At 45.9% G+C, this 26409-nt stretch overlaps 1 protein-coding gene across 1 annotated transcript in view; it reads left to right on the top strand.

Moving 5' to 3' along the window:
* Positions 1–26409, top strand: part of LOC144172463 (techylectin-5A-like) — a 44074-nt gene that overhangs the window by 4853 nt on the left and 12812 nt on the right. Inside the window, exons 2-5 of the mRNA XM_077701166.1 lie at positions 1018–1169; positions 1467–1609; positions 13124–13229; positions 19856–20020. Coding sequence (XP_077557292.1) covers positions 1055–1169; positions 1467–1609; positions 13124–13229; positions 19856–20020 — 529 coding nt within the window. The 5' untranslated portion in view covers positions 1018–1054. The remainder of the gene's footprint in view (positions 1–1017; positions 1170–1466; positions 1610–13123; positions 13230–19855; positions 20021–26409) is intronic.

Genomic DNA, 26409 nt, shown 5'->3' with positions numbered 1-26409 from the left:
GTCGGCTCATACCCTTTATCACCTCGCCAAGCGCAAAGTTGCGGCTTGTGTGGGCGTCTAGAGAGTATGACAATAGCTCTGGTAGTCCCCGCATTTCGGACACATGAGGTTCGCCATAATCGCTGGAAGCGGTGTTTAAGATATACACTGGGTATCGAATTTGTCTGAATCTGTCCTAGTACTATGAAACACCCCGCGTGGGAGTGTTTTTTTTTTTGCGGTGTTTGGTGCTTCTGTCCCCTAAGCGGGCTGTCCGTTGGTGATGTCTCGTGGAAACTGCTCCTGGATTTTCGGCTGCACTTCCCGTGCCCTTCAAGATGGCAAAGAATATTCTGCGCCTGGTGGTTTAACGATCACGTGAATGTGGTTTTTGCTCATAATTCATAACATGCCTTCGTGGAAAGGTACCCTGGTCACGTTGTATCCATTTTACTTGTAGCGGATACCTTATTGACTGTGTTTGTGGTAGTTCTGTGTATTCGAATGCCGAGACTTTGTTGGCATGCTGTCTGTGAGAATGTGTAAATTCACCGAGTCGTGGCGGGTTGGGCTTGGGTACTTCTTTTGCATTCTGATGGCTGTATATACTGCTTTTAGAATAAATTATCCGTTTTCTGTTTTTTAAGCCGACGGCCATTTATTCAACTGTCTGTCCTAGGAACGCCGGATTGTCAGCCTACCGAGTTAACTAACACCTTCTTATTATTGAAAGGTACTGTTTGAAGTGCATGCGGGGAGATCCGTCGTGGGAAAAACAATTACGCGCTATGGAAGCATTTCTGCTTTAGAGTTTCTGCACCTTTTGTGGGCAAGATGCCATTGGCTTGCGTTTCATTTTTCTTTACTCTGGTAGTTTCCTTTGATGTTGGGAAATTGCTGAAACATTATGATTTGCAAACCGCCTGTATTGCGCTACGATGTTTTGATTGCGACGTGTGGTACTTGATACATGATGTCTGTCACGACGACATGAAAAGTAGACAAAACCACTCATGTGTCTTGGTCTCTTTATTTCAGATATACTGAATTTGCCACCGTCCAAGAAAAGTCCGCCATGGTTCATTCCGTGGCCATGCTGTTCACGGCCGCTACCCTAGCGATGATCGTGTTTTCCTCCACAACGGTAGCGGAAACGAAAGACCTTGAGACTCTCCTGGGTCAACTTCAAAGTACGTAATTTGCCGTCATAACTGAACTTTAGTAGGTGAGCTCAGTTCAAGCTAAAATTGCTTAACAAATTTAGAAATCAAGCCTGAGTTAGAACAACACAGTAAGCACAACGTGACGCCTGAGGACTATTGCAATTGGTTTTGGGAAGCAAAGTTTAATGGATTGTCTTATTTTGCCAACAAAAGAGCAAAAAATACATTTCCAACTACCTTACCTGGGTAGCATGCGTGTTGGCTGCAGGCATCGGCTTCTTTTCAAGCAAACCGCACTGCTGTTTTTTCCCCCGCTTTGTTTAGAGGCCGTACGTCCTCGACACTGCGGCCACTTACGTCACGCTGGTCAAACATCAAATGGCGTGTACACCATTTACCCCATCGCGGCAGACGAATCGGGACAGCGTGTATACTGCGACATGGAGACGGACGGTGGAGACTGGACGGTGAGGCATTCAGGAGTTTGCCACCATTACCAGATATCGCACAAGTTCAATAGATGCACCTCTTGGGCTCATTACCTAGACGCACAATAAAACTAAGAAAATGAAGCAAGTGAAATTACGTCCGCTGAATTCTGTGTCGTGGAGACATGTCGACTGCTGGCCAATGCAGGTGCTGCTAGAGGGTTGTAAACTGTCTTATTCATCAGCGCACCGCATTGAAATTAAAAAAAAAGGTAAACAGGGGCGTAAAACACTCCGGCGGATTTTCAGAAATTTTAACAATAAGTTACATACGCTCTAAAGTACCTTCTTGAGATCAATAAAATAACAAAACTGTTAGACGACAGACATTAAGCGAGATACTGTACTCCTAGAGTTAAAACAAACAATGCTTTCAGGGGCAAAACATCAACGAATTTTCTTCGGTGTCTTTTTAACGCAGACTGCCGTTAATGCGAAAGAGGCGTCGCTGCTCTACCTATTTTGCTCACTATGATTTGGGACGTTACAAATTGTGAATGCTGGAATGGTATTAGCGAACGGATGAAGCCTACGGGTTTATCTAAAACAGGTGTTACACAACCCAATCACACATGAGGCTTTTTTCTGAAGAAGGATTAAGGCTGGAAGTTTGCACTCCAAGGATGGCAGTTGGGGAAATGTAAAATGTAAACCACTATTGCCATGTGTCGACATCTTAGTGAGCAGCTTAAGCGCATGCGCGAGTTATCCTCTAAATGCCTTCAACTATGTGCACATGGTGTCTGAAAAGGCACCAATGCTGTTCCGCAAGCACCCTCTTTCTCCTCTCCAATCTTTCATTCCCCCTCCACCGCCTCCGCCCGCACTGGGTTGTATTGAGGTGAGCCCCAGTTGGGCTCAATAACATCCCCAGTGCGCTTCCTTTCCTCTTCACACGAATCACCTAGTAGTAGTAGTCAGTTTGTGAAGAAGACGTGCTCGTCAACAACAGTAATGCACCTTCCCGCACCCCGATCGACATGAAAGCGAACGGCGGCCGACAAGCTGCGACAGATGCACGACAATATACGATATTGTGTCTGCAGCATGAAGCTCTTGCACAATCTCCAGAGAGTTACAACGAAGTTTTTACGTTGGACGGCGTACCTTGACCCTTAAGTTCAGATGCTTAGGTAGACTGATCAAGAGGTGTTACATGAACCATCTAAGGTTGGCAACGAGCTGGCCAAGTGAATGTGATGGTGGTACTGCGTAGAACAAAGACCGTCACCATCGAAGGCGTGTCATCGATCCGTTTACAACATGGATCTTAACTTTCCGGAACCCACTGAGACATCGTCTATTTGAACATTTCCAATTACCTTTGATTATCAATCCTGGCCGATTTTTGGGTATCAATTCTCCGACAGTCACTGTGACATATCGACGAGCCAGGCGACAACGCGAATTCAGAACAGCCGTTATTATTTCTAAAAACGCGGCTGAGGCAGCATTTTCTACAAATCGCTCACGAAGAAAGAGGAAGCTTTTGTCCTTGTGCAGGGTTATTTTTATAACAAAAGTGTTTTGGTGCATGCTTGAAAGGAAAGTGAACGAAGCAACCTTTCAAACACCATTATAGCATCGAAAAATGCGTAGTATTTCGTATCCGTACAGCCCTTAGTTTTCGCTTCTTCAAAGAATGCGCAAAAACGGAAGAAACCTAAAGCCACCAGAGAGGTTCCTGTTGACGAAATCTATGAAAAGGAAAATAGACGACGGACGCCATTCAAAACAGCGCCTGAAATACAATTATCTGTGAACGTTGGCCCAAAAGACTAAGTCCGACGATAAGTCCGCATTCGTAAGCCTCGGAGGAGTTGTCAAATATGCCCATCAACCAACGTTGTCGCAAGTCTTGTAAATGTCAGTAGCCAGCACTGTCCGCACATGGTGAATGTGAGGGAAAACGTGCAACATAAAGAGAGGGAAGCGTTTGTTTTTTTACTTTTGGAAATCAAGAAAACCTTTTTCAAAATACCACCTAACCGTTCACTGTGCCGACCTGGATGACTCTAAGGTATGTGGTAATAACAATCCCGATCTCGAGCCATGGCAGAGTGACCGTCCACTCTTATTTGGCCACTGGGCCCAATTTACAATGGTGCGTCACATACGACTTTGACCGAAATGACATCCTGCGACCATTACACGTGACATCCTGCGACCATTACACCACACATGAGGTTCTGGCTTTGCGGCGTATGAGTTGTAACAGGACCCAGCTAGTCACCTTACGAGTTTCTTCTACGATATGGGAAATGTTCTGTGCTAGTGGATGTGTACTTCATCCAAAGCCTTTCCTGTCACGAGGCATGTATTGCTACATGTGCTTTAAACAATGCGACAAGTTAACTACTCTCCAAAAGCAACTGCGGACCCGGAGAAAATAAATTCCGACGGAAAGGCACGCTACCGCTGATGGCTTTAGAAGGCCTAAAGAAATAACGTCGGCAATATGCCCTACTAAACACGCGCCAAAGCCCGCGCTCGCTGTTGGGAAAACAGTTCAGCGAGGACTACACCGTGCAATCAATTCGACGTCGTGGAACCCATTGAGTGCTCTTCTGTACAAAAGCTTGATGAACCCGTTACAACGGGTGCTGTGTATGCGGAGGTTGGGAAGAGGCCCGATTTTAAAAATCACAGAACTAATAAACAAACGCCAAATGATACCTAGAAGTCGACTGAATCTGCTTTGGCAGAGAATACCTGGATGATCAAATACCCAAACTATCGTAAAAATTTGAGACACTCCGCAAGAGAGAAGCACGTGTAGCTACTCTCCGTAAAGCACGAGCGGAAGCGCCTTCACAGCAAGATACGCAAAACTGTTTTTAACGGATGCGGGTCAACACTGAAGAGACAATTCCCCGTGGTCCAGCCATCTGGACAGTTATACTTGAAGCCTCCTAGCATATACAATGGATAAATGTCCTTCAGCCTTTTGATCAAATTAAGGGAGATAAAAAGTGAAATACATTTCGGTAAATAAGCACTCCTTCTATAGGGATCAAACAAACTATACCCTCTCACTCATTTGATTGGTTACCATACTCTGATCCCGGAAAAGCGCATTGGTGATGTACCTGAAAAGCGGGTATTATACATCTCAGGTAGCGTTACTCAAAGTCCAGTTGATCTTCAGAAATTGTGTGATGAACAGGAAGAGATGGTCCAAATTTTATCATGGCAAGCCAGAACACCCCTTCTTTTGTTGTCGTTTTATGAGGGGCTGTGCAGAGCCCATGTTAACTTGGGTTGGCTCCATCTTCTTAGGGCAATGTACACAGGCCCTGCCATCCTCGTAGGAGGAGAAATCAACGCCCCACCCTCTTTATCCTGCTATGAGAAAGACTCTAAGAGGGGCGTTCAGGTTCATGACACCTTCACGATGTATACGCGGAAGTGTCATTTTACCCGAGTGGAAACACTCCGTGGTAGTACCTGTTCAAATACTGGGAAAACCAACCACTGGTATACGTAGACAAAGACCGATTTCTTTGACACCTACAATTTGCAAGAAATTTGAGCGAATAGTGGCCACTCGTGTATTCTGGTGGTTTTAGCAAAACAGGAAATGGAATCCCGCTCAAATTGGCTCAAGATCGAAAGTGGGTTTTGAGGATGGCCGGTCTAGCTTGTGCGCACGGTCAAGACATTTCCAAGGCTGATGCCAACATGGACCCCAGGACAATACTCACAAACAGGGAGTGTTTGAGAGTTACATTTCATCTAACCAAAGTTGTACACTCCTTTTTGCGCTCAAGGACGGTTTCAGTACGAGTGGTCGGAAGCCCTTCGGCGCTTTACATGGAATCGTGGTGTGCGCCAGGGTTCTTTGGTAGCACCTCTACTAATCAACCTGGCATTTTCATCCATGCGATAAAAGCTACAAAGGGCCCCTGTGTGAGATTTGTCATTTACGTGGATGATGGCACGCTGTGGTCTACGAACCTACACATCGGTTTGCAATGTCGTCTCCAGCAAGGCCTGGGTGCTTTCATGCCTTTGCGGAATCAACCGGTTCAGAAATTTCTGCTGAGAACTCATGATTCGTAAAAGTGGCTAACAGTGTAGAGCAAAGTTAGGCTCTATGGCTAACTTCCAACTCAAAATTGGTTCAGCCGCTACACGAGTCACGGAAGAGTTGCGGATGCTCAGAGTTCTGATCCATCAGTCTGGTTCCGGTATCCATGGACGCCTAAAGGCACGGAAAAACTTTTCGACAACACTGCACTTGATTTGCGGGATCGCAACGCGGAGTGAACAAGCCTGCATGTAGGGGGTTCAACGAATTTTGCGTGCAGTTCTGAAGCCAAGCCTATTTTTCCAGGCACAGTTTCACATACTCCCGTGTATCAATAAGTGAAATTAGTGGCTATAAACAGAGATACGATATGAACCATCATCGCACTTCTTTGCCTTATCCCGATTCCAATCTTACTGAAGCACGCCTGGCTCAATAGCAATAGCGAAACGTAACTTATAAACTAGCGCGAAGAAGCATGAAAGCTCGAGCGTTTTTATATAGCAATGGCCGCAGAGCTTCCTTTAAATTTTTGTAATGAGCATCCCGCGGGTTCAACCTTAGCCGATTTTCCACCATGAAGGTACACAAAAATGAAAACCAAAAGACAAGGAAGCTTTGCCGCCGTGACCAGCTAGTTCCAACCATCTATACCACGGTCTCTCAAGGTCACTGCGCCTTGTACACAGACGCAGCTCTTCGGCCGGACAGACGATGGACTGCTTGCGGTAGTGCCACACACTCGGGAATTAAATGCTCGCGCTGCTTCACCACCGCCACTCCAGAGCCGCTTCTACTGGAGCTCCAGGCTGTACCTGACGCGGTCAATGCTGCAAGAACCCTCCCTAACATCACGGAGGCGCATATATGCGCCGACTCGCTTAGTGCTGTAGAGCATTTGAAGTAAGTGAAGAAAGCATTCCAGATTTGAAGCAGAGTCACAGATTCTACAAGACATCAAGGAATCTGTTCTACACTGGGTGCAGGGGCAGGGTAAGATTATACTGAAGAAGTTTGCGGACCTTCTTTCCCCCTCTTCTTCACCCCCCCCCCCCCCCCCGTGCATCCTCCCTTACCCCTCCATTTGTCCCGGAAATCTCTTCTGAGATTTCCGGGCTCAAATTCTGAGAACACACGTGCCTTAATAGAGAGTTTTAGTTTGGCGTTTTTACGCTCCGCTCCGCTTCGGGTAGCCCCGCTAAGCTGCAGCGGAGCGGCGAGCGATTTTCTCGTTTTAGTTACGTGTAATGCGCAGCGGACCGGTCCTTTCGTACTAGCAGCGCCGTCTGACCAAGTTTGGCGTAATGAAACAGAACCGAAAACCATTTCGCCACTTCGACAAAGTAAAACCAGTAAGTATAGCTTATTTGTTTATTATGTATTGACACCTGCAATCGTATTACGTTACTGGTCAATTACAATGAATGAAAATAAATTTTCGACTTGACGATAGCCACACAATAGCCAACAAAGTTGCGTTCCAGATCCATTCGAATCCTTTTCGACGGCAACGATCCAACGTGGCGTTTTCTCGCAGTGAACTTGAATATTTATGTGGAGTTTTTAATTCGGTTCGCAGTCGCCACTTCTCGCAGCAAGCACAATCCCTCGTCGATGCAGAACCGCTTTCGCGGTTTGCGCGTCAAACAAGAGCCTGAAGCCGCGGCGCTCGTCGCAGGCGTGGCAGGCATCTTAGAATAAGCGAATTCGTAGCACGCGCCAAAGAGGGCGCCCGCATCGCCCCGCTGCGCTAGCGGAGAGGGCCGCGACGGTCCGCTCAAGCTGCGTTTTAGCGGACCGTGCTTCTCGCTCCACTAGCCCGCTTAGCCACTAAGCGAAGAGCGCATGCGCAGACGCACTCTCGCTCCGCTTAGCTGCTGAGCGGAGCGTAAAAACGCCAAACTAAAACTCTCTAATTCCCGCGTGTGTGTGCCCCCTCTCCAGTAATCTTTCCCGAGTAGAGGAAGTTCCTCTTAGGAGGCTTCGGACTGGAGTGGCCGCAGGGGTTGGTCTTTGTTGGAATTATCCGGATCACTAGAACCGCAGGGTGCAGGAAAATACATACAGGAGGTCGCTAATTGACCTTCTGCATGCAACGGGACTGCAGAAAGTTTTCGGTTTCGTGACTATCCCTGCGTTTTGCACGCGCTCTCTCTCTTGCTTTTCTACTTTCCTCTCTTGGTCACGCTTTCAACTTCCTTTTTTTTTCCGGTATTTAAACTTCCTCTCATATGCCAAGTGGAAAAACACAAAGCAAAAAAAAAAAGTGCGCTGTCATGTATGTGATCCGTATACGAACAGAAAAGGCTTGATGGAGGCATGGACAAATCAAATTTGGTGCGTGAAACAGACTCTACAACTTACAGTAGATAATGCAGAAAAGGTATTGTAGAGGCCTTCACTATGCAAGTGACACAAGCCTATTGGTGTTGAGGACTGCGCTTACAAATGAAATGGCCTTTTTATGTGGAGTGAGTGAGTGAGTGGGTGAGAAACCCTGTACTCCATTTTGTTCCGCTTGGGCGCTGACGTGACTAAGCGTCGGGTTAATAGGGGGATTTTTTTGAAGTGTCGAAAGTGTGAAAAGTTAATTACGTCATATGGTTTGTTCAAGACTAACCTGGCTAGATCGTTATAAAAAACTACAATACGGCACGAGCGGGTTTCGACGACGCTTAAGCGCCCAGAATAGTGTTCGGACTTTATCAGCCACGTCGAACATAACCTAGTGCATGAACTGTCAACTATAGCTCTGTTTTTGACGTTTCGAAGGCTTATGACTGTGTCCTGAGGGAAGCAATAGTATACAAACTACATGCAATGGGGGTGCCAGGAAACGGCTTTACGACAGACCGGTACATGCAAGTAGGGTTGGGGAGTGTTCTAAGCGAAAAAAGAAGCGCCCCAGCGGGGGTACCCAAGGGTAGTGTTTTGTCCCATTTTCTTTTAAATGTGGGTAGGGCTGGGCTACCTGAAGCACTAAAACAAGTTCGACAACGAGCTCACGTATCCGTGTACGCTTACGATGTTTTCAGCTGTTTGTCCGGATATCAACATAAGAGACTGGCAGTGATGGCTCAACAGAGTGTTCCGACCATGCAGAAATATATTTCCTCCGTCGGACTGACGCTCTCAGTCGAGAAGTCCTGTTTTGCTCTTTTCTCTGGGAACCGGGGATGGTCCACCTGTGTTCATTTAACATTGGGCAACATGCTATCTGTCAAGCCACTCACGTGCGGTTTCTTGGTTTCACCCTGGACAGCAGACTGTATTGGCGACGGGCAGTCGGCATGACTATTCCGGATCTGCTTCCCCGTATGAACATTTTGAGGAGGATTGCTAGAGCTAAGTGGGAGAATCACCCGGCGTCCATGATTAAGCTTCACTCAGCTCTGATTGTGAGTCGTAGTCTTTTCCGCTTGCCTCTGATCTCCCCTTCAGAATCCCAGTATGAGCGCCTCGAAGCGTTGCATAGGGCTGAGGACAACAATTGGAGTTCCTCAGAGAGCCGCACACGATAAAGTCATACGGGAGAGCCAGTCTGCTAGACTCCGTTCAATGGCGTCACAGAGGTTATCTGGCGCAGGCAAGCGTCTAGGGGAAACCGGTGCTGGCAGAGCAATAAAAAGGTGGCTTCGAACAAGGACGGCCTCTTATCCGTACACTGTTTTTAACACTATGACAATATTGTTCCATAAGTGGCAGGGGAAATTTCACATCTCAATGCCGCCATGGTCTTACGAGAGCCTTCAATGTCAGCTACATAATCCTCACATGACCGTCAAGCGAAACACGCCAGTGGAGGCAGCCAGATTTTTGGTTCTTGAACATTAGGAGAATTCTTATCCCACTCACCTCCAAATTTTACGGATTGCTTAGTCAATCCTCATAAAGGGGTTAGTGCAGCGGCGTATGTCATTCCTGATGGCCAGGTTTCGTGGGCAGCGCACCAGAATCATGTGGTGTCCTCCACCGAATCCGACTACATTGCCATCGCGGCTGCTTTGAGGAAACGTGTCGTATGAGCTGCTGGAAGTTGTAATTCTGACCGATTCAAAAGCACCATTACAACTTTTGCAGCGTGGGATGCCACGAAAAGGGAATGTCAGCGTTCCTTACTGCTTGTACAAGAACTCTGTAGCAATGGTTTTCATGTGCGGTTTCAATGGATTCCATCCCATGTTGGCGTCAAGGGCATTAAGAGAGCTGATCAGATTGCACTAATGCGCTGCAATTTGCAGCGACTGTTAAAGTTCCGCCAATCACTGGAACGACTTCAAGCGAAGAGTCGTCGAACATTTCAAGTTTTTTGGAAATACCTATCACCAGCCTTGCGTCACAAAGAGACAAGATCAAAGGCAATATTGCTGTACCGCTTTCGAACGGGCTCAGCGAAGACCATTCATCATGGCTGTTCAAGGTGGGCTTTGTGCGATCACCTCTGTGTTCGTCATGTGCAGTGATTGGGGATGTACATCACTACGTAATGTGTTGCCAAGAGCCTGATGTTGAGCGCACTGCATAGGTCTCAGCAATTCGAAAGCTGGCAGCCTCACACCGCACTCTGGATGACGTCGTCTTTCCAAGGGGACATTGGATGCTGCGCAGAGACGTGTTGTGCCTTCTACTAAGCTTCCTTCAGGAGCCAGAACTCGCAAACGTGTTGTTTTTATGACCCTAACATTGAATACGTAGGAGGAGCTTTGGTGGAGCAATTGCCGGCATATCCAGCCAGGCTAGCCCCGCCTGATCCCACACAACAACCAACCACCACCACTTATTACCTGAGTGTCATGAAGGTAACAATTCGGTCGCTGCGAGTTCATTCGTGAAGTCTCTCTGCGTATCGCCGTAAAGCCGGTAACCGAAGATTGGTGCTGGGGGCTCAGAAAAACTAGCAGCGCTCTAGTCTGAATTCGACGTAGGGTGACAGTTTCCGCCACAGTAACTCGTTGGAAGAGACGGCCAGATTTTAGAGTGGGTTTGCTTATCCGGAAGGTAGGCCTTCTTGCGGGCATGGCATGTGCGTCGTAAAGTTCTAGGATCGACTTCTTCGGGGACGGGCATGGACGCCGTCGTCAGTGCCAGGGCGCGTTTCTGAGCTAGCGCTGGGAGTAAATGCGGGTTTACTAGTTGGTACACCACCTCATTTCCGAGAATGCCGCTGTGTGCTGGCACCCTGTGAAGTGTGAAATCGCAATCTGACTCAGTGAGCACCATAACTTTCCTGGGAATGGATGCGGGGACAGGACCGTTAAAATGAACATTGGTACAGGCTCGGTACCCTGCTTGCAATGGGAAATTCACTAGATCAGTAGGCCTACTGTTTTAACCCATGTAACAAAGAAAATCTGGCCGTCGAGTCCACAAATCGTAAAGATTGTCTCGCACTGCGGATGGGACGAAACGATGGTAAAGCCGTGGTATTTACGCATACCCGGAGTACCCGTTGTAGAGTACCTAAACGTTTTCAAAATGTGCACTGAGAAGTACTCAGGGTGGAAAGACACTATACGGGGGCTTTGTATCAGGGCTCTGATTTTCATATGCTGGTCCGGAAAACTCGATATCTTTTTAAAAGCGTAGCGGGGTGAGAGATCCGTAAAGGCCTCAAGTACTTGCTGGGGAAGTTCGGGAACCTGTTTATTGGTGATGTTGTTCCCCCTCAACTAGGCATCGGTAGCTGTCCACATGATCTCCTGTCTGTTATGTGGACGTAATGTTGAAAAACCAGGGGTGTCGTTGTTGGCACCCTTCCTGATAAAAAGACTTCGGCAGCCTGTTTGAGAATAAGTGATTATGACTTTTCCAGAAGATGAAATGATGCCAGGGCATTGGTTTGAATTCAATGGCTGTGCCACAACCAGAATCACTAGTATGAGTGCTTAACTAGCGAGATAATACCTGCACGAAAACCGATTCCCGCGGAAAGAATTCCGTCTGCTGGGATGCGTAGTTTCCGAAGCAATAAGTTTTTGTACTATTGCGCGACTTTTAATATTGATACCTAGGCATAGGATGAAGTGAGTGAGTGAGTGAGTGAATGAACTTTATGTAGACGACCTTCAGGAGCTGATGGTTAGGCGCCCGCCCGGTGGGGGCCTCCTCTAGTCCGGGAAGCCCGGGTCCGCACTGGCTGCCCTAGCCCTCTGTAACCGGCTACCCTGGTCTTAGAGGTCGGAGCTGGCCAGCTGGCCCGTCCCCTACTTGTACATTGCTTGAGGATTTGGGGTAAGGGGTGGGGCTTTCTGACCCATACCATGTGGTACAGGGTGCCCGGTTGGGGACAGAAATTACACGTAGAGTAGTAGAAGGTGGGGTACATGGCATGCAGAATAGTGGGGTGAGGATAGGAATTTTTCGGAAGTCGGCAAAAAGGCAGTGGCCTCTGCTCTGGATAAATGGGGATGTGGTGGCGGCAAGCGTCGTCGTTCGTGGCGGTAAAGGGCGAGGATGTCAGTGCATGAATTAAGAGTAGCGGGCTTGGGAGAGCGAAGGGGCTGCGTGATTTCTCCTTCTTGAGAAACGGCCCGGTGGGTATGAACGTGGGCAGCGGCGTGTGCCGCCTCGTTACCCTCGAAGGACTCGTGTCCGGAAGTCCAGATGATGTTCATTTCCGGGAGCTGAGGCACACTTTGCAGAATTTTAAGGCCGTGCGTGTTATGCGACCTTGCAGGAAGTTGCGGCAGGCGGCTTGTGAGTCTGTCATTATAGTAAGGTAGTTGTTTCTAGTGGTGGTGGCTAGAGTGACGGCAAGTTCTGCTGCTGCGTCAATAGATGTCGTGGAAACTGTAGAGATTGTAAGTTCTGCCCCGTTGGCGTCGGTGACACTCACGGCATGGGCGGGTTGTTGGTGGTATGGAGAGGCATCCGTGTAACGAGTACAGGAAGAGTTGGGGAAGCGTCTTCTAAGTGCTCGTATCCGGGCTTCTCGGCGTGCCTTGTTATAGATGGAGTGCATATTTCTAGGAATGGGTGCGACTTTGATGCACTTCCGGGTGGTTAGAGGGATGCGTTGCCTCTGCTCGAATTTTGGGGGAGGTCTGTAGCCGAGCCGGGTAAGTGTAGCCCTGACAAAAAAATCCCTTTACTCGAGCTGAAAGGCGCGGTGAGGGAAAGAGTACCACAGGGGAAAGGATGCAGTTATAACGGTACGCTTGGAGGGTTGCACGGCGTAAAGTGGCTTGTCAGGAACCGCACATTTGTTATGAACATTTGCTTTCCCACAGGTGAGCTGAGGGGATGGCTGCTACCTATGGTCTACCAGCGAAATATTCGTCCGTGAGCTTTTTTTTGTCTGATTGCATGTGGTAGGTTACAATATGACAAGAGATGTAGTTTCCTCACAGCGCAAATAGGCGCATATGGTATCACACTTGCAAACATACCTCGGAATAAAAAAATATCGGAAATATGAATATTGCTTTTTTCAGACTTCTTGAAGCTTATACACCTTGACGCAGGTGATCCAGAGGCGGGGGCAATATGGAAACCATCGCATGTACTTCTACAAGAACTGGGAGGAGTACGCTTCTGGCTTTGGTAATCCGAAGAAAGAATACTGGATTGGTAAGGAAACGTTTTTGACAATCAGAGCACTCGACAAATGAAACTAATCAAATAAGGAGTCCACCGGGAAATCAGGAAGCTGATTTAAAAACAGCTCAAAAGGACCCCGAAGAACTTATACTTTGTGGGCATGAATGCTTCGACGCTGCAAAAAAAAAGGCGAAAAGACGAAGTGAGAACAATGCGATTAGTGTTTATACACCGCGGATATTTATGTTACGAATGGATGGGGAAGTTTTAACACACTCTGCAGTGTTTGTTAGTCCTCAACATAGTAATTTGCCATGCTTTATGATACAATATCAGCATTACGTCATTTAAAATACTTAGGGTTTTCATCCGCCAAGGCTATGCTAACCCGCCCAATCTAACAAAACAAAATCTGTTGCCTCACTAAGAATATGAACCAAGCTGAATATACAGAACCTGTTTGATACGCACCCCGGGGTTACAAACATGAAGTTTTTTTACATCACTCTTTCTTTCAGATTTCTATGATAGAGTAACCTACGCTATTTTGAAGATCACTTGAATATCTGATTTACACTGGTGGATGATTGCATAGGAAGGGCTCTCTCTTACATTATTAAGTCATTTGATACGGACGACGCCGGTAATGCTGCGTTTTCGTATTTGCGTTTACCTGGCACGCAAAAACACGTTGCTCATCATGGCGCGCCTAGTCGTTCTCCGCCGTAGAGCGAAACCTGATTTTTTAGCCGCAAAAGGATACAGAACAGAACTACCGAAAACTCTCCTCAGGCCGTCCCAAACCAAGCACACGCAGCTTTAACGTGAAGTAAAAAACTGCCCAAATTTGAGACGGCCACAAAAACTTCACTAACCACAAAGGCTTCACCAACCGGCTGTACTGTACCAGTGCTTCCAAATACATATATTTTAACTGAGATTCTCAAAGCATGTCGATAAAGGCATTCATTAGGGCAGACGGCCATGTGAGGGACGCATATTCGGGATGCGCGCCGAGCGGGGCACTGACCATCCTCTTCCCCGGATATCCATTGCACTAACATCGAGGCTGTGATCACCCCAACGGTAAGTTGCAGCAATTTAGAGATAACCCACGCAGCCAGCTCCGCTTTCGAATACAGGCTTGGGGAGTCGCCGATGGGAGGAGCCGCGCGAGCTCTGGCGCACAGTCACCCAGATCTATACCCTTCATGGAAAGCACCGTGTAAGGGCCACGAGGAGATATAGAAGGTTGGGTGGGCTAGAAATCGCCACCGGCAGCACGCCTTGCGTGAACAAGCACTTGGGTCGACTGGAGCCATGAACACCTGGGGCTGTGCGAAAGCCCCAATGCAAGGCAACAAGCGTTATTCGCGTCGCCCACCATCGGCATCTCCTCTCCAATCATCCGAGATAAAAAAATGGTCCTACGCCCCAAAGGAGGACTTTCACTATATTCTGTATTGCCAGAAACCATACCAGGCGTAATCTTGGCGCAAGCAAAAGTGGCGAATGGTCACGAGAAGAAACTTCCGCTACGCCAAGTGGCTAATTACCTTCTTATTAGCTTAGGTTCAGAAGGCGGTGCACCTGACACGGCGTAAATCCATCTCGGGTTTCGCGGTCTGCGATAAGAAATAGCCGCTTACGTGCCCGCCCCCCCTAATACGAGCATGCAACTCATCTTCAATATTCAAAAAGAACACAGCGCGCCATCAATGCTGAACAGTATTTTCAGTTACAATTTGGGCTTAGGAATCTTTCACACCAAATGTCTGAACACCTCTAAAATGAGGAAAATTTTGTTTGACGGCCACCGAGTCTTTTCTGAGTTCGATACAGCCGAATTACGTACCGGTGCACGCGATTCCGCCGCTAACACAGGTACCGGCAAGATGTGTGCCGGAACATCAGGTTCCCCCGCGATGCTCCTACTGGGACACGTTGAATCATCTTGATCACTAATCGTGGAACATTTCTGTATAGTGCGCAAGGGTCCTCACCTCACGGGTCCCTTGGACAGCCCAGTACGCTTTGAACACCGCAAGGGACACGGCTGGTAGGCTCAGGTGCTTCCCTGACGGGCAAAATCACTCAAGGCTCCGATGGTTTTCCTGGTCTCAATCACGGAACCCCCTCTGACCACCCCGAGCGCTAGTCCCGGATAACCAAAAACCGATAAAAGTTTTCCCGTGATTCAGACGCAGAAGTGAAGCTGCGATCCGAAATGCACGAGCATTCGAAAGAGCAGCTCAAGGGAAATGAGCGCAAGGCGGGGCTGTACGACTTGCTGCTGGATGAACTTTTATTCAAGAAAGTGGTGCACCAAAAAAGAAAAAAAGAGTTGAGCTGCGCACTTCACCAGTTGAAATAGGATCCCACAAAAGCTGTTTACCTCTCTTTGTACCACGTTGCTCTTTAAATCTCAATATTGAACAGGCTTTGAGATGCTGTACTGCACCTACAGTGGGCTGTCGAGAAACGCGGATCCTCCGGTGTACAGAGTGATGTGTTGTTTTTTATCAGGAGTATTGTTTCCATTTGGGATAGAACCGAACACCGTCGGAGGCGAAGATGTTAAAGTCATACAAAGGGCGAAAGCTCGCGTTTTAAATGGCTTTGCGTTTGAATCTTATTTCAGCTTAGTTCTGCGTGTTGTTAGAAAATCTTAGTTGCTATATTCACATTTCTTGACATTGTTTTTATACAAAACCAACCAAATCCGAGGTGTTCGTTCTATAATAACCAGTCGAGTGATTTTGTTTCATCAAGATTTTACTGCATTTGCGAACGTTCAATAGAATGTGCCAACAGACTGTTTACGTTAGTTTAAAAAATAATTTATTTTTCTTAAAATAAATACTCTGAATTCTCAGAGGTAAATAGAAATACGTTGTGGACAATATATTTCTATCTGAACATGTAAATCTTGAAAGGTGTTAATAGCTATTAGAGGTAATGTAGATAAAGTACAACCTTGAGCTCACCAAGCCATCGTGGTTAGCTCGCTAAGGCGTTGGCTATTGAGACCAAGATCGCGAACTTTATTCCCGGGCGCAGTGGCCCCTTTTAAGATAGTGGCGAAGAGTGAAAAGAACGCCTATGTAGCAAGATCTCGGAAGAGGTTACAGATTCCCAGGTTGTCAATACTAATGCGCAGCAAACCCCTACTGCGTGAGTTAATGTCCAGGTGTGGCTTTGGAGAATTAAACCTCGGAATCAATCAAAGAACCTATTCCCTGCCTTGCCTTACGTTACAAGGGCAACCTAAACTGGCCAAACAGGAACACAAGTTTATGGACGTTTTGTTATACCGCAATGTAAGTGCCTGAGAAGAACCAGCATTTTACAATTTATTCGCTAAGTGCTGCGCACGGACGCAAAGTGTCCGCTGACACTTCTTCTTATCCTCGTGAGACTAGTATGGTCCCAAATAGTGCTGCAAGCGTTAGGCCTCTTAAAGGAATCGGGTCTTAGGTGGTAAAGTTCTATCGTATCCCTTTACGTGGAATAAAATCAGCAGTACGCATACCACAGCGCACTTTCCTTGCTCCGATGCGTGCCGTAGGATAAAGCAAAGCTATTACACAAAACCTAACAATGCCGTAATGAGCAATGAGACAACTGCCAGTCTTTTTAAACTCCGACTCTCCGTAACGCCTTGTTTTCCATTCGTACTGCCAACGACGAGACCAAAATCCCACATGTTTTCCGGACTAGAATAGTTGCATTATTTTATTCGTAGGACGCACGACCAATTCACGGTGGCAAAGCTTTTAAGCACACATAAAAATTGTGCCGGATGTCTTTATTACTTCTCATATTTTGTCTTTGCTTAAATTACACAGACAACCTGAATTCTGCAGTAGTGCCTCATAAAAACGACGATATCGTCATATTCTACAAACGTCTCTTTTTACTCCGTGCACATCGATCAGGAAGTCCACCATACTTATACGGAATTATACGATGTCTTTCTGCATTTGAATTCATTCATTGCAAGACAGTGTTCGGCAATGCAAGACACCTTCCTTATTAGTTCAGCGGTGTGTCTACGCCCTTTGGTATGTCCAGTTGCTCTGCTCTGTGCGAAAGAATGTTGTAGACACCGTTTTACACGCAGGGTTACTGCAGGTTGCTAAAATGTCCGTTTTTTTAAAATTCGCCGAGACCGTTCCTCTCACTGAGTTTAGACATGTCACAGTGAGCAGATATACTCCTTATGGTGGTATTTCTTGGAAAGATGCGGCCGACAGGAGCGTTGCTAATGGCGCTCTTCAAGGTAGAAAACATAAACCGACCGAAGCCTCGTATGAATATCTCAAACCTTACGTAAATGAAACCTGCATGACCGCTAGTAGCAACAGTTGAAAGAAGAAAGAAAGAATAAGTAATAGTTTAATAAACATGAAATATGAAGGTCTTCGCACTGAAAAAACTTCCGCACTCAAAAAACTGCCATATTTGGTAGTACACTTGTGCTGGAGAATTTTCAGCTTGGCCAGCTGGTAATTGGCGCCAGTTAAGAACTGCTATTTGTTTGGGAAAAAAGACAGCTTATACAGAAGTAAAAACTGGAATCTTACCCTGCGAGAGTAGATGTCCAGCAGACCGTTTAATAACTACCACCCATGCTGCAACAAACCTAGCATTCACCAAAACCCCATAGGGGGTCCCATTGTTCACAGGTACCTTATCATCTGTCGTGCGGTTTCTATGGTTGTTTTGTGATTTGTTAACGAACTGAGCTCACTGCTGTATGCGGGATGCAAAAAAAGACCGCGATAGGCTGGTCCTACCTAGTGTTACTCATGCACTCGGCGTCTTGGGCGAGAGCCTCTGGATCCTGCCGGGTTTTTTGTTGGCGACCCGAAAGTTCTGAACCAGCGAGTTGCAAAGAGCTTCGCTGTAAAATGCAAGGTTATGCGCAAACGAACATTGCAACGCGATTGAAGGGACCCCAAACAAACCTAGGAATGCTTCGCGGAAATTAAAATAATATGTACCAAATCTACACTTCACATGGGGCTCGCCCTAACTCAGAAATGTTCTATTTCTTCCCAAGCAGGGCAATGGTGTGCTTATGCAGGATGATCAACTGTTACGTGAAGAGCTGCTAGTGTAGGCCCCGTGTCGAGGCCTGCTGTACCGAAAGAGATACGGAGACCAACGACCACGCAAAGTTGGTGGAAAGTTTATATACATAGCGGAGGATCATCGTTTATAAGCGTACCGTCTGTTCATTGGCCGAAAATAATATTTCCCGAGATAGAATGAGCCCGCATTTGAAGTGATAGGACGAGCCCGCATATATATCACATCTATCTATTTCACTTGACCCTATTATCAGTCTAAAAACAATGCCCGCACGATGCGGCTTTGACCCCTAGTTTTCTTCTTTCTCTGTGTTACATATCTAGGCAGATGCAGCACACCTAAAAGGTAAATTTCGGAACTAAAACTTTTATGACTGATTACAAAACCCATCCGAAGGAGTTTCCATCATCCCCATTATACTTTTGTCCTTAGTGACCTTGCATGCAAGGTCCTGAATCCTCCTCCTCCTCATGATCATCACAAACACCGGGCGCGCACACGCTCACAGCGATGCAAACGCATGCACTCATTCAAAGGCTTGTTGTGGTGACCCAAGTATTATTAATTCGAGGTACTCAATAAGGCGCCAAGATTCTGACCTATATATCATCCCCGACATTACGTGTCATTACTTCATACCCATTTTAAACGTTGTTTACATTATCTACACGGCGGCCATGACAGGGCTAGCGCAAGTTGAGCTTACACCGAGCTTCTTGTTGTCGGAGGCCGAAACGAAAAAATGTGCTCCACTGCCCCTTTCACCGTCTCCTCGTTAGATTATGTGAAAGGGGAAAGGCATTCTATACGGTACTGTGAGTGCTTGGCAAGCGGTCCTCTTCTGAGCGTGAAAATTTAACGTCTTATGTTTTCCTCATTGCTAGAGTGAGCTTTCAGAACGCACTCAGGACCAATATTCTCACACATCCTCTAGAGTGTTGTTTTTCTGAGTGGAAGTGGAGTCTTTTCGACGTGTATATTTTGACTTTTACTTGACGTGTATCGTTTCGTAACCCATTTCAAAAGCATTCCTCCCGGATAATCTCCTGACTGAACAGACAAGAACATGTGTTTCGCATAAATCACAATGCGGGGACGGGGTCCGCTAGCTTGATTTTTTGGCTTCTCCTATCAAACACTTTTATTGCTTCCTCTCGCAGGCTGCACATATTTTCAAACGATTGAGTTTTTTTAGAAGTCCTTCTTAGCTCCCGCCTCTGCATTGGAAGAATTGTTGCGCTAAAATGCTAGTATCTTAACTGGTCCTTACACGCGGACTCCCTTGCATCGTAGAAACCCTGGCGTCAAGTGGGGTTCGTGGAAAAAATTGCTCGTTTCATGACATGATGAATTTAGTAAAAGCTTCGCAAGAACACTGCAACTCCCAACGACTTTGCCCAATTTATTATAGTTGCCGGTGATCTTTAGCGGTCATGTGACTTATCAGCATGCAAGGCATTCCAATTTGCAGCATGGTGTAGTACCGTAAGCAGATACCCTAACTTAAGCTGGATCGCAATGAAAAAGTTCAAAAAATCTTCTGTTGCACCTTTCTGCAGGGAATCGCGCTATCCACGCGCTTACATCCGGTGAAGAACAGATGACCCTCCGTGTGATGCTGGACAACAATACAAAGACTCTGACGATCGACTACAGACGGTTCAAGATATCCTCGGAACATGATAATTTCAGCATCAGTGTTGGAGACTACGTGGGGCCAGAGGGTACGTTCAGCTGAGAAGCACGACTGCTTGCGAAGGTTTATTTTACCTACGTGTACTGTTCATTTGCTCGTGCACTGCCTTCTCATTTCTTGCTAGACTTTAAGAGTAGGTATTCAGGTGAGTACTGTGATTTCTGGAGCAAAACATTCCCCGCATTTCCCCGAGGGGAAGAATGTGAAAGTGCGAATGCACGAGTTGAATTTGCGCGGTTCGGTAATGTTCGCGAAAGAGAGATCACACACACACACACAACTACAAAGAAAGAAAGATGCATTTATTCACAGACACCTATTTGTGTTGTCGTTGTACTTGATTGCTAGAGCGGATCTCAGCTTTGAAATTTCGTGTCAGTACTCCTTTAAGCGGGTGCATTAGCCCTTCTCCCGCCCGATTCCTGGCCAATCCCCCACGTGGGTATGTGCCATGTCAGCGGCCAGGCAGCGCGCGCCCATCTCCCCCCGTTGCCAAGGAAGACGAGGAGATTCCTGGCCAATCCCCCACGTGGGTATGCTATGCGGACATCGCCGGTGGACGCAGGTTCAGGGTCGCTTAAGAAGTGCATTCGCACTTAAAATCCTCATAACAACTCCTGGTAGGGTGATTATTGGGCGGCACATTTTTTGGTGCCAGAAAACTGGTGTTAGAAGAGAAGTAAGAACGCATAAAAGGGATTTCTGAAACTGAGACAACCTGCAAAGCTCTCTCGGGCGGAAGCACTAACTCATACGATATATATTGAGAGAGACAAGTTCCGTGGAACCGCGTTTAATAGGCCTTTCTCCCCGAAATTGAAAATAGGAAAGGCACTATGATGCGCGTACACAGATGACGGTGACAATGAGCGGTGGGCAACAATAGACAAACAGGAAGCTGTCTGTGGGCTTAGTCTGCGTAAGCACATTTATAGCAACGTATAAAGAGTATGTATGCTCATTTCTGATTATCGACCATGATTCTTATCTTTTCAGTCCGAAAACCACGTAAGCCATTTCGACAATTTTGGAACAGTAGAAGGCGCGAGGCCGGTATAGAGAAAGCAAGATGGTGCCAAACCCTTCGGTCGTCTTTTTTGCGCCAGTCGATGGTGAAGTCGATGACTTCAAGAGAAGGTTGCTCGATAATTCCAAAGTAACAAAGAGCACCCAAAGCCTGACCAGGGAGCGAGGTAAATAATGTGGGTTTTTAGCGACGACATCACGGCGAGATTTTGCCGCATATACTCAATTGTGAATCGTGGAGTGGGCTGGTAGGAGACTTCCGCGTACTTATGGCTTCGGAAGGTGGCGTGCACCAGTTTGTATATAGTGTGTAGGGTACGACGGGGGGTACCCTACAGACGCTTTTCTATAACATGCTACTGGAGCCTAGCAAACGTTTTCGGCGCTGTTCGCACTGAAGAACGTCTTCGCGGCGCGCGTAGCAGTTGGGAGAAAATTTCACCAGATACATTGAAGATGTCGCATATCGGCGTAGGCGAGTCGATCCTGCTATGACTGACACTATGAAGGTGCGGCACATCTAGAAAGGCATCGACGACAAAGCTACAGGGAATACTGACCGTGGTAAGTCAGCTCGTGTAATTGTGGCACAGCTACGACGCACTGCGCCATTTTCGGGTCGTGGCCAGTCAATCCTTGGGGCCGGTTGACACTGCGGGGGGCCTTGTCCTTGCTCAGGAACGCCTTCCATTTTAAGCCAAAATACAAGCATTTGGGCGGGAACAGGTGGGTCGCCTAATGTATTGAGTTACCGACGTTTAGATGTCCGCATAATCTCTCTCCCCTGCTCTTCAAAATGACATAAAGGTTAGAATTGCCGAAGTGCTTCTGCCAGTTTGACCTACTGCTCAAATCGGGGTGTGCACTTTTCAACCTAATCCCATCTCCCCCGTTTCAGTCCAACCCTGCCAATCCACTCGTGCTCTATCCCCCCCTTTTAACCTCCCCGCTTTCGAAACGACTGTGCACGCTGCCCCCTTTCCTCTTCTCCCGCGAACGCGGGCGGGGAGAACAGGGAAGGGGCTAGACGGGGGGCCCTTGCCCCGCCGTGATGAATGGCGATGCGCTGAAAAGAAGAAGCAGAAGAAGAAAGTTGCTGTTGGAGGTTAGGGGAGGTAGAGATAGTGATCTGCAACTGTCGGGCGATGCAGAACAAGAGAGAGAGAAAATAGCCGGAAGTTTCGAGGGCTGGTAAACAAGGGAGATAGAGTGTAGAAGGGGACCTGGCTAAAATATAAGAGTGGTAAACAGGCTGGTTCACGGGTCTGTGTGAGGGGGTATTGTTATCGCCCTGTTCAATTTTCACAGCCTGCCTCCGCTCCCGTAAAGGGCCCCGCCAAGGTGTTCCACTGCTATCCATGACGTCGAAGCTCCGGAACCCTTTCCGGCTGAGTCAATCTCTTCCTGGAAGCATTAGTGACGAGAATTGATTTTAGAGTGTTTAACGTCCATGGATTCGTTAAAAAAAACAATATATTAAAGTCACCAAGTAATTATAAATTAACTGTATGTGCTGTTAACCTCACAGCACTGAAGAAAATTAATTGCAGAACTCTATCGAAATCATAACGTAACTCCCAGAAACGTAACGCTCATTGCAGCTACTTTTTGAAACACAGTTCGGAATATCAGACTTTTTGCCGACGTAATTACATCCGCTTCTGCCATTTGAATTTTCATTATAAAACATTACGATGATAGCAACCATTGCTTTAAAATATATGTAGAAATCCTGAGAAATGTGTATCATTCTTAAGTCGCTTTTCCAAAGTGAGTTTTTGAGAGTCGAATACGGCAGCGAGTGGCAAAAAACGTTGTAATATTTTATTCTTTTAAAGTTTCTTTTGTTTCTTTTCGCCAATGATGTAAATATATACGATCATTGTGATGAAGGGCCTTTACTTCGCTAATGGTGTTTTCTTTTTCGGATGATGGAAGGCGTGCTGCAGCGTTGGTGCGTTTACGTTATTTTTATTCGTACTATATTTCCACCTTTAATTTGCGGATTGTTTTGTTTGTTGTTTGCTTTTAGGGGGAAATGTATAGGATCCATATATTTTTGTTTTGTCAGATCATTTTTGTTAAAATTGTATTTTTTCTATTTTATTTTTGTAATATTTAAAACTTATGTCCGACCAATTATCTCCATTTAGGCCATTATAACTAGCCACTCAAGGTAAAACTTTCACCAAATCTGCATTTTTGTGGAAATGCAGGGCGTTACACGGTTCGCAATCTCGTCATTTTTATTTCGTATTTTGAGTGTTGTTCAGAGGACTTTTCTTCTCTATTCTTTGGTTTTGTAGGGTATACTATGCATATTTTTAACTTGGTCAGATCATTTTCGTTAAAATGTTAGGTTTCCTGATTTAATAATAATGTACGCTGATTGCAACATGAACAGGCTTCATTTTAATTACGGCGTGAATATGAACGGTACCAACGGAGTCAAAATTGTACTGAGAGTCGCAAACTGTCATTGGCCAAATACACCGTCCTTTTGTCCTCGTTATGGATATGCATATTAAAGTTAGCTGTTCTGACTTCCACACTTCAGTTCTTTCCCCAGAGTGTACGTAGTCGTTCTGCAGTCAGTCCGTATTTATTCGTTTATTTATTTATTTATTTATTTATTTATTTATTTATTTATTTATTTATTTGGATTACTACATTCGTACAAAGGGAATTTTTGCAGGAGATACATAGAAGAATGTGTACAGTACGAAAATGGACTGATCAATCTCACACTAAGGCAAAAATTATACGCATAAAAATATACAGGGACATTTATTAAAAGATTTCAACTAAGAGAGTTGCTCAACATGAAAGAAGAGCAAAGACAAAGGGGAAAATTAAAAAAAAGGAAAGAAGGAAAAACGCGAAACAAGAAAAAGACGGACATCATATGACACTAATCAAAGGGTGATAAAAACTTTGCAATAAGCAGTATTGTGAAGCAGTAACAAAATATACATACGCAAATAAAAACCGGAAAAAATTCATGACAACTGAAGTTATATATGCTGCGTTCTATGTATTACAACGTTGTTTGCTACAATATATCCCGTCACTTAAAGTAATGAACTGGCGATTTTTTTTTATTATTTTTTTAAAGAAGAGAGATAGCGAGAAGAAAGGCACAACTTCAAAGAGAAAAGGCAGTGAATGAAAATTATTCTGCACACAGAAACAGAATGCAGTTTTACGCGCCCTAAGCCTGCTTTCTTTTGGCTCTTTCTTTATTTCGTTTTCTGTTTTTCTCGGCAAAACAGGGGGCCAACTCCACTCACTAAATCTAAACTCCGAAACTAAAACTCGCAAACTAAAAAAAAAAAAGAGAGACGTCGCGGCAGCCCTCTTTCCTCTTGACAGGAAGCCCTCCGCCCGCCTTATTGGATCTTTTGACGCGTTGGATCTTTTGACTCGTTGGATCTTTTGACTCACTGTGGACCTTTCGACCTGTTGGATCTTTTGACTCGTTGGATCTTTTGACTCGTATTGGACCTTTTGACGCGGCTAAGGCGAGTCAAAAGGTCATACGAGTCAAGAGGTCCAATATTAGACATTCTGACTTCTATCTTTTGACGGGGCTAAGGCCAATCAAGTGATCTAGTCTCTTTATGAGCCTCACCTTGGCGTACTTTTGTTTGCTAAGGGCCAAGATTATAACTCCGTTGCCTCTTTGTTTTCCCTACAAGGAGCGTGTTCATTCGTTCTAAGCACCAATTTCCGAGCCATATTCTTTCAAGTATATGCATGTTGCTCTCATACAAAAATACGTTTGCGTCACGGGCATGGGAAATTATTTCAGTGGTTAAGGGAACATTAACAATGCCATTTAACGGCTCTGGTCTTTTCGGTATAGGGCGTTTCGGTTTCGGGGCCTTTCGGTACACGGAGCTTTCGGTACAAAAACCAATTCAAGCGCGCGTTGTAGGCAGCAAGATGTGTGCGTCGTAGCAGTTGTTGGCACAAAATCGTACTTATTTATTACTCGTGTTCTTGCTCGAAATTCTGCGTTAATTTTAACGTAGTGAAAAGGTCATGCGGCCTTCCCAAATGAAGCACTATTTATGTGCGGACTTGTTGCCGTAATAACTGTAGCTTTGAGATAATATTATTTTTGCGTATATCGCTTTCTTTTTAGCGACTTATTATCACCATATCTTTGTTTAAAAATCAGTGACGCTAACAATTTTTTCCCACTTTCGAGTACCTGTGATAAAGCTGCGTAATTGATCGCCTTCGCTAGAGGATAGGAACCAGTCGCTTTCTAACTCAATCACAAACAACTTGTAATTTTTTGGCATTTTGCATCCATGTGCTCTTCTGTTTGCTGGTAACACAACGCGTATAATGCCTTATTACGGATGCGTTACCAAGGGCACCTTCTCTATACCTCACCGGACGTTTCTGTCCCGGCGTCACCCCCATTTCCAGGAAATCGGTGTGTTTAGTGTGTTTGTGGTTTGAAATGCCCAAAGGCATTATTAATGCTTTCTGGAACATACATAGATTTCATTTGCAGAAAGAAGTGGTCATTTGTCATTTTCGGCGTTCTTCCTCAAAGCATACTGGCCATACTTTGGCCGTGGCTTTGTTCTTATCCGAGACCAATGTCAGCATCAGCTCCCCACCGCCTGTAGCTCTCTAGCTGCACAAAATAGAAAATGGAAGCGAAGCCACACAAACAGGGGTTGGCACTACACTATCGGGAGTGTAAAAAAAGAGACACGCGGACTGCAACTAGCGGCTTCAGGTTATCATGACGTACTTCAACTCAGGTCGCCTGGAAACCTAGTAACTAGCTTCCCAAAGGGTAGCATGTAGCACTGCTATTCAAACTCTTGATTTTTTGTGGGTGTAATCATGAGCCATATAAGGGTCATTTATTTGATGGATATTGACTTTGATAAACGAGATGCAAGAACATTTGTCCGGAATATTTTCAGCAGCAATCATACAAGTCAGCGCAGCGTAGCCGAACATGAGCGACATGTGGTCGTGGCTCGTCGACATCGCTGAAGCTCACATTCTACATAAGCAATAACTACCAAAATGTTATAATGTAATAGTATCAAATGACAGAGGAGCGAGAAACGAGAACAACCTGAGAAAATAATCAGAAATAAAAACAAGCTTGATGAATGGTGTTGTTCATAACGTTAAAATTAGCCACAGCTTCATTCGGCGCGCCAAGTGCATATCTTCTACATTTAGAAGTGAAAGTTCAAGTATGGGAGCGAAAATAACACTAAAAATACAATAAAATGACGCAGTCTATAAATTGCACACCCTATAGCCATGGCTCCGAAGGTTCTCATAATTCGTCGGACCTTCTGACGCGGTTTCGGAATTATTGAACCTTTTGACCCCTTGGATCTCCTGACT

The sequence above is a fragment of the Haemaphysalis longicornis genome, unplaced genomic scaffold (genome assembly GCF_048455015.1).
Source record: "Haemaphysalis longicornis isolate Haplotype H1 unplaced genomic scaffold, Haemaphysalis longicornis Haplotype H1 scaffold_214, whole genome shotgun sequence".
In the NCBI taxonomy this organism is placed as follows: Eukaryota; Metazoa; Arthropoda; class Arachnida; order Ixodida; family Ixodidae; genus Haemaphysalis; species Haemaphysalis longicornis.
Note: the sequence above shows the minus strand (reverse complement) of the source record. Positions and strands in the feature narration are given on the sequence as shown.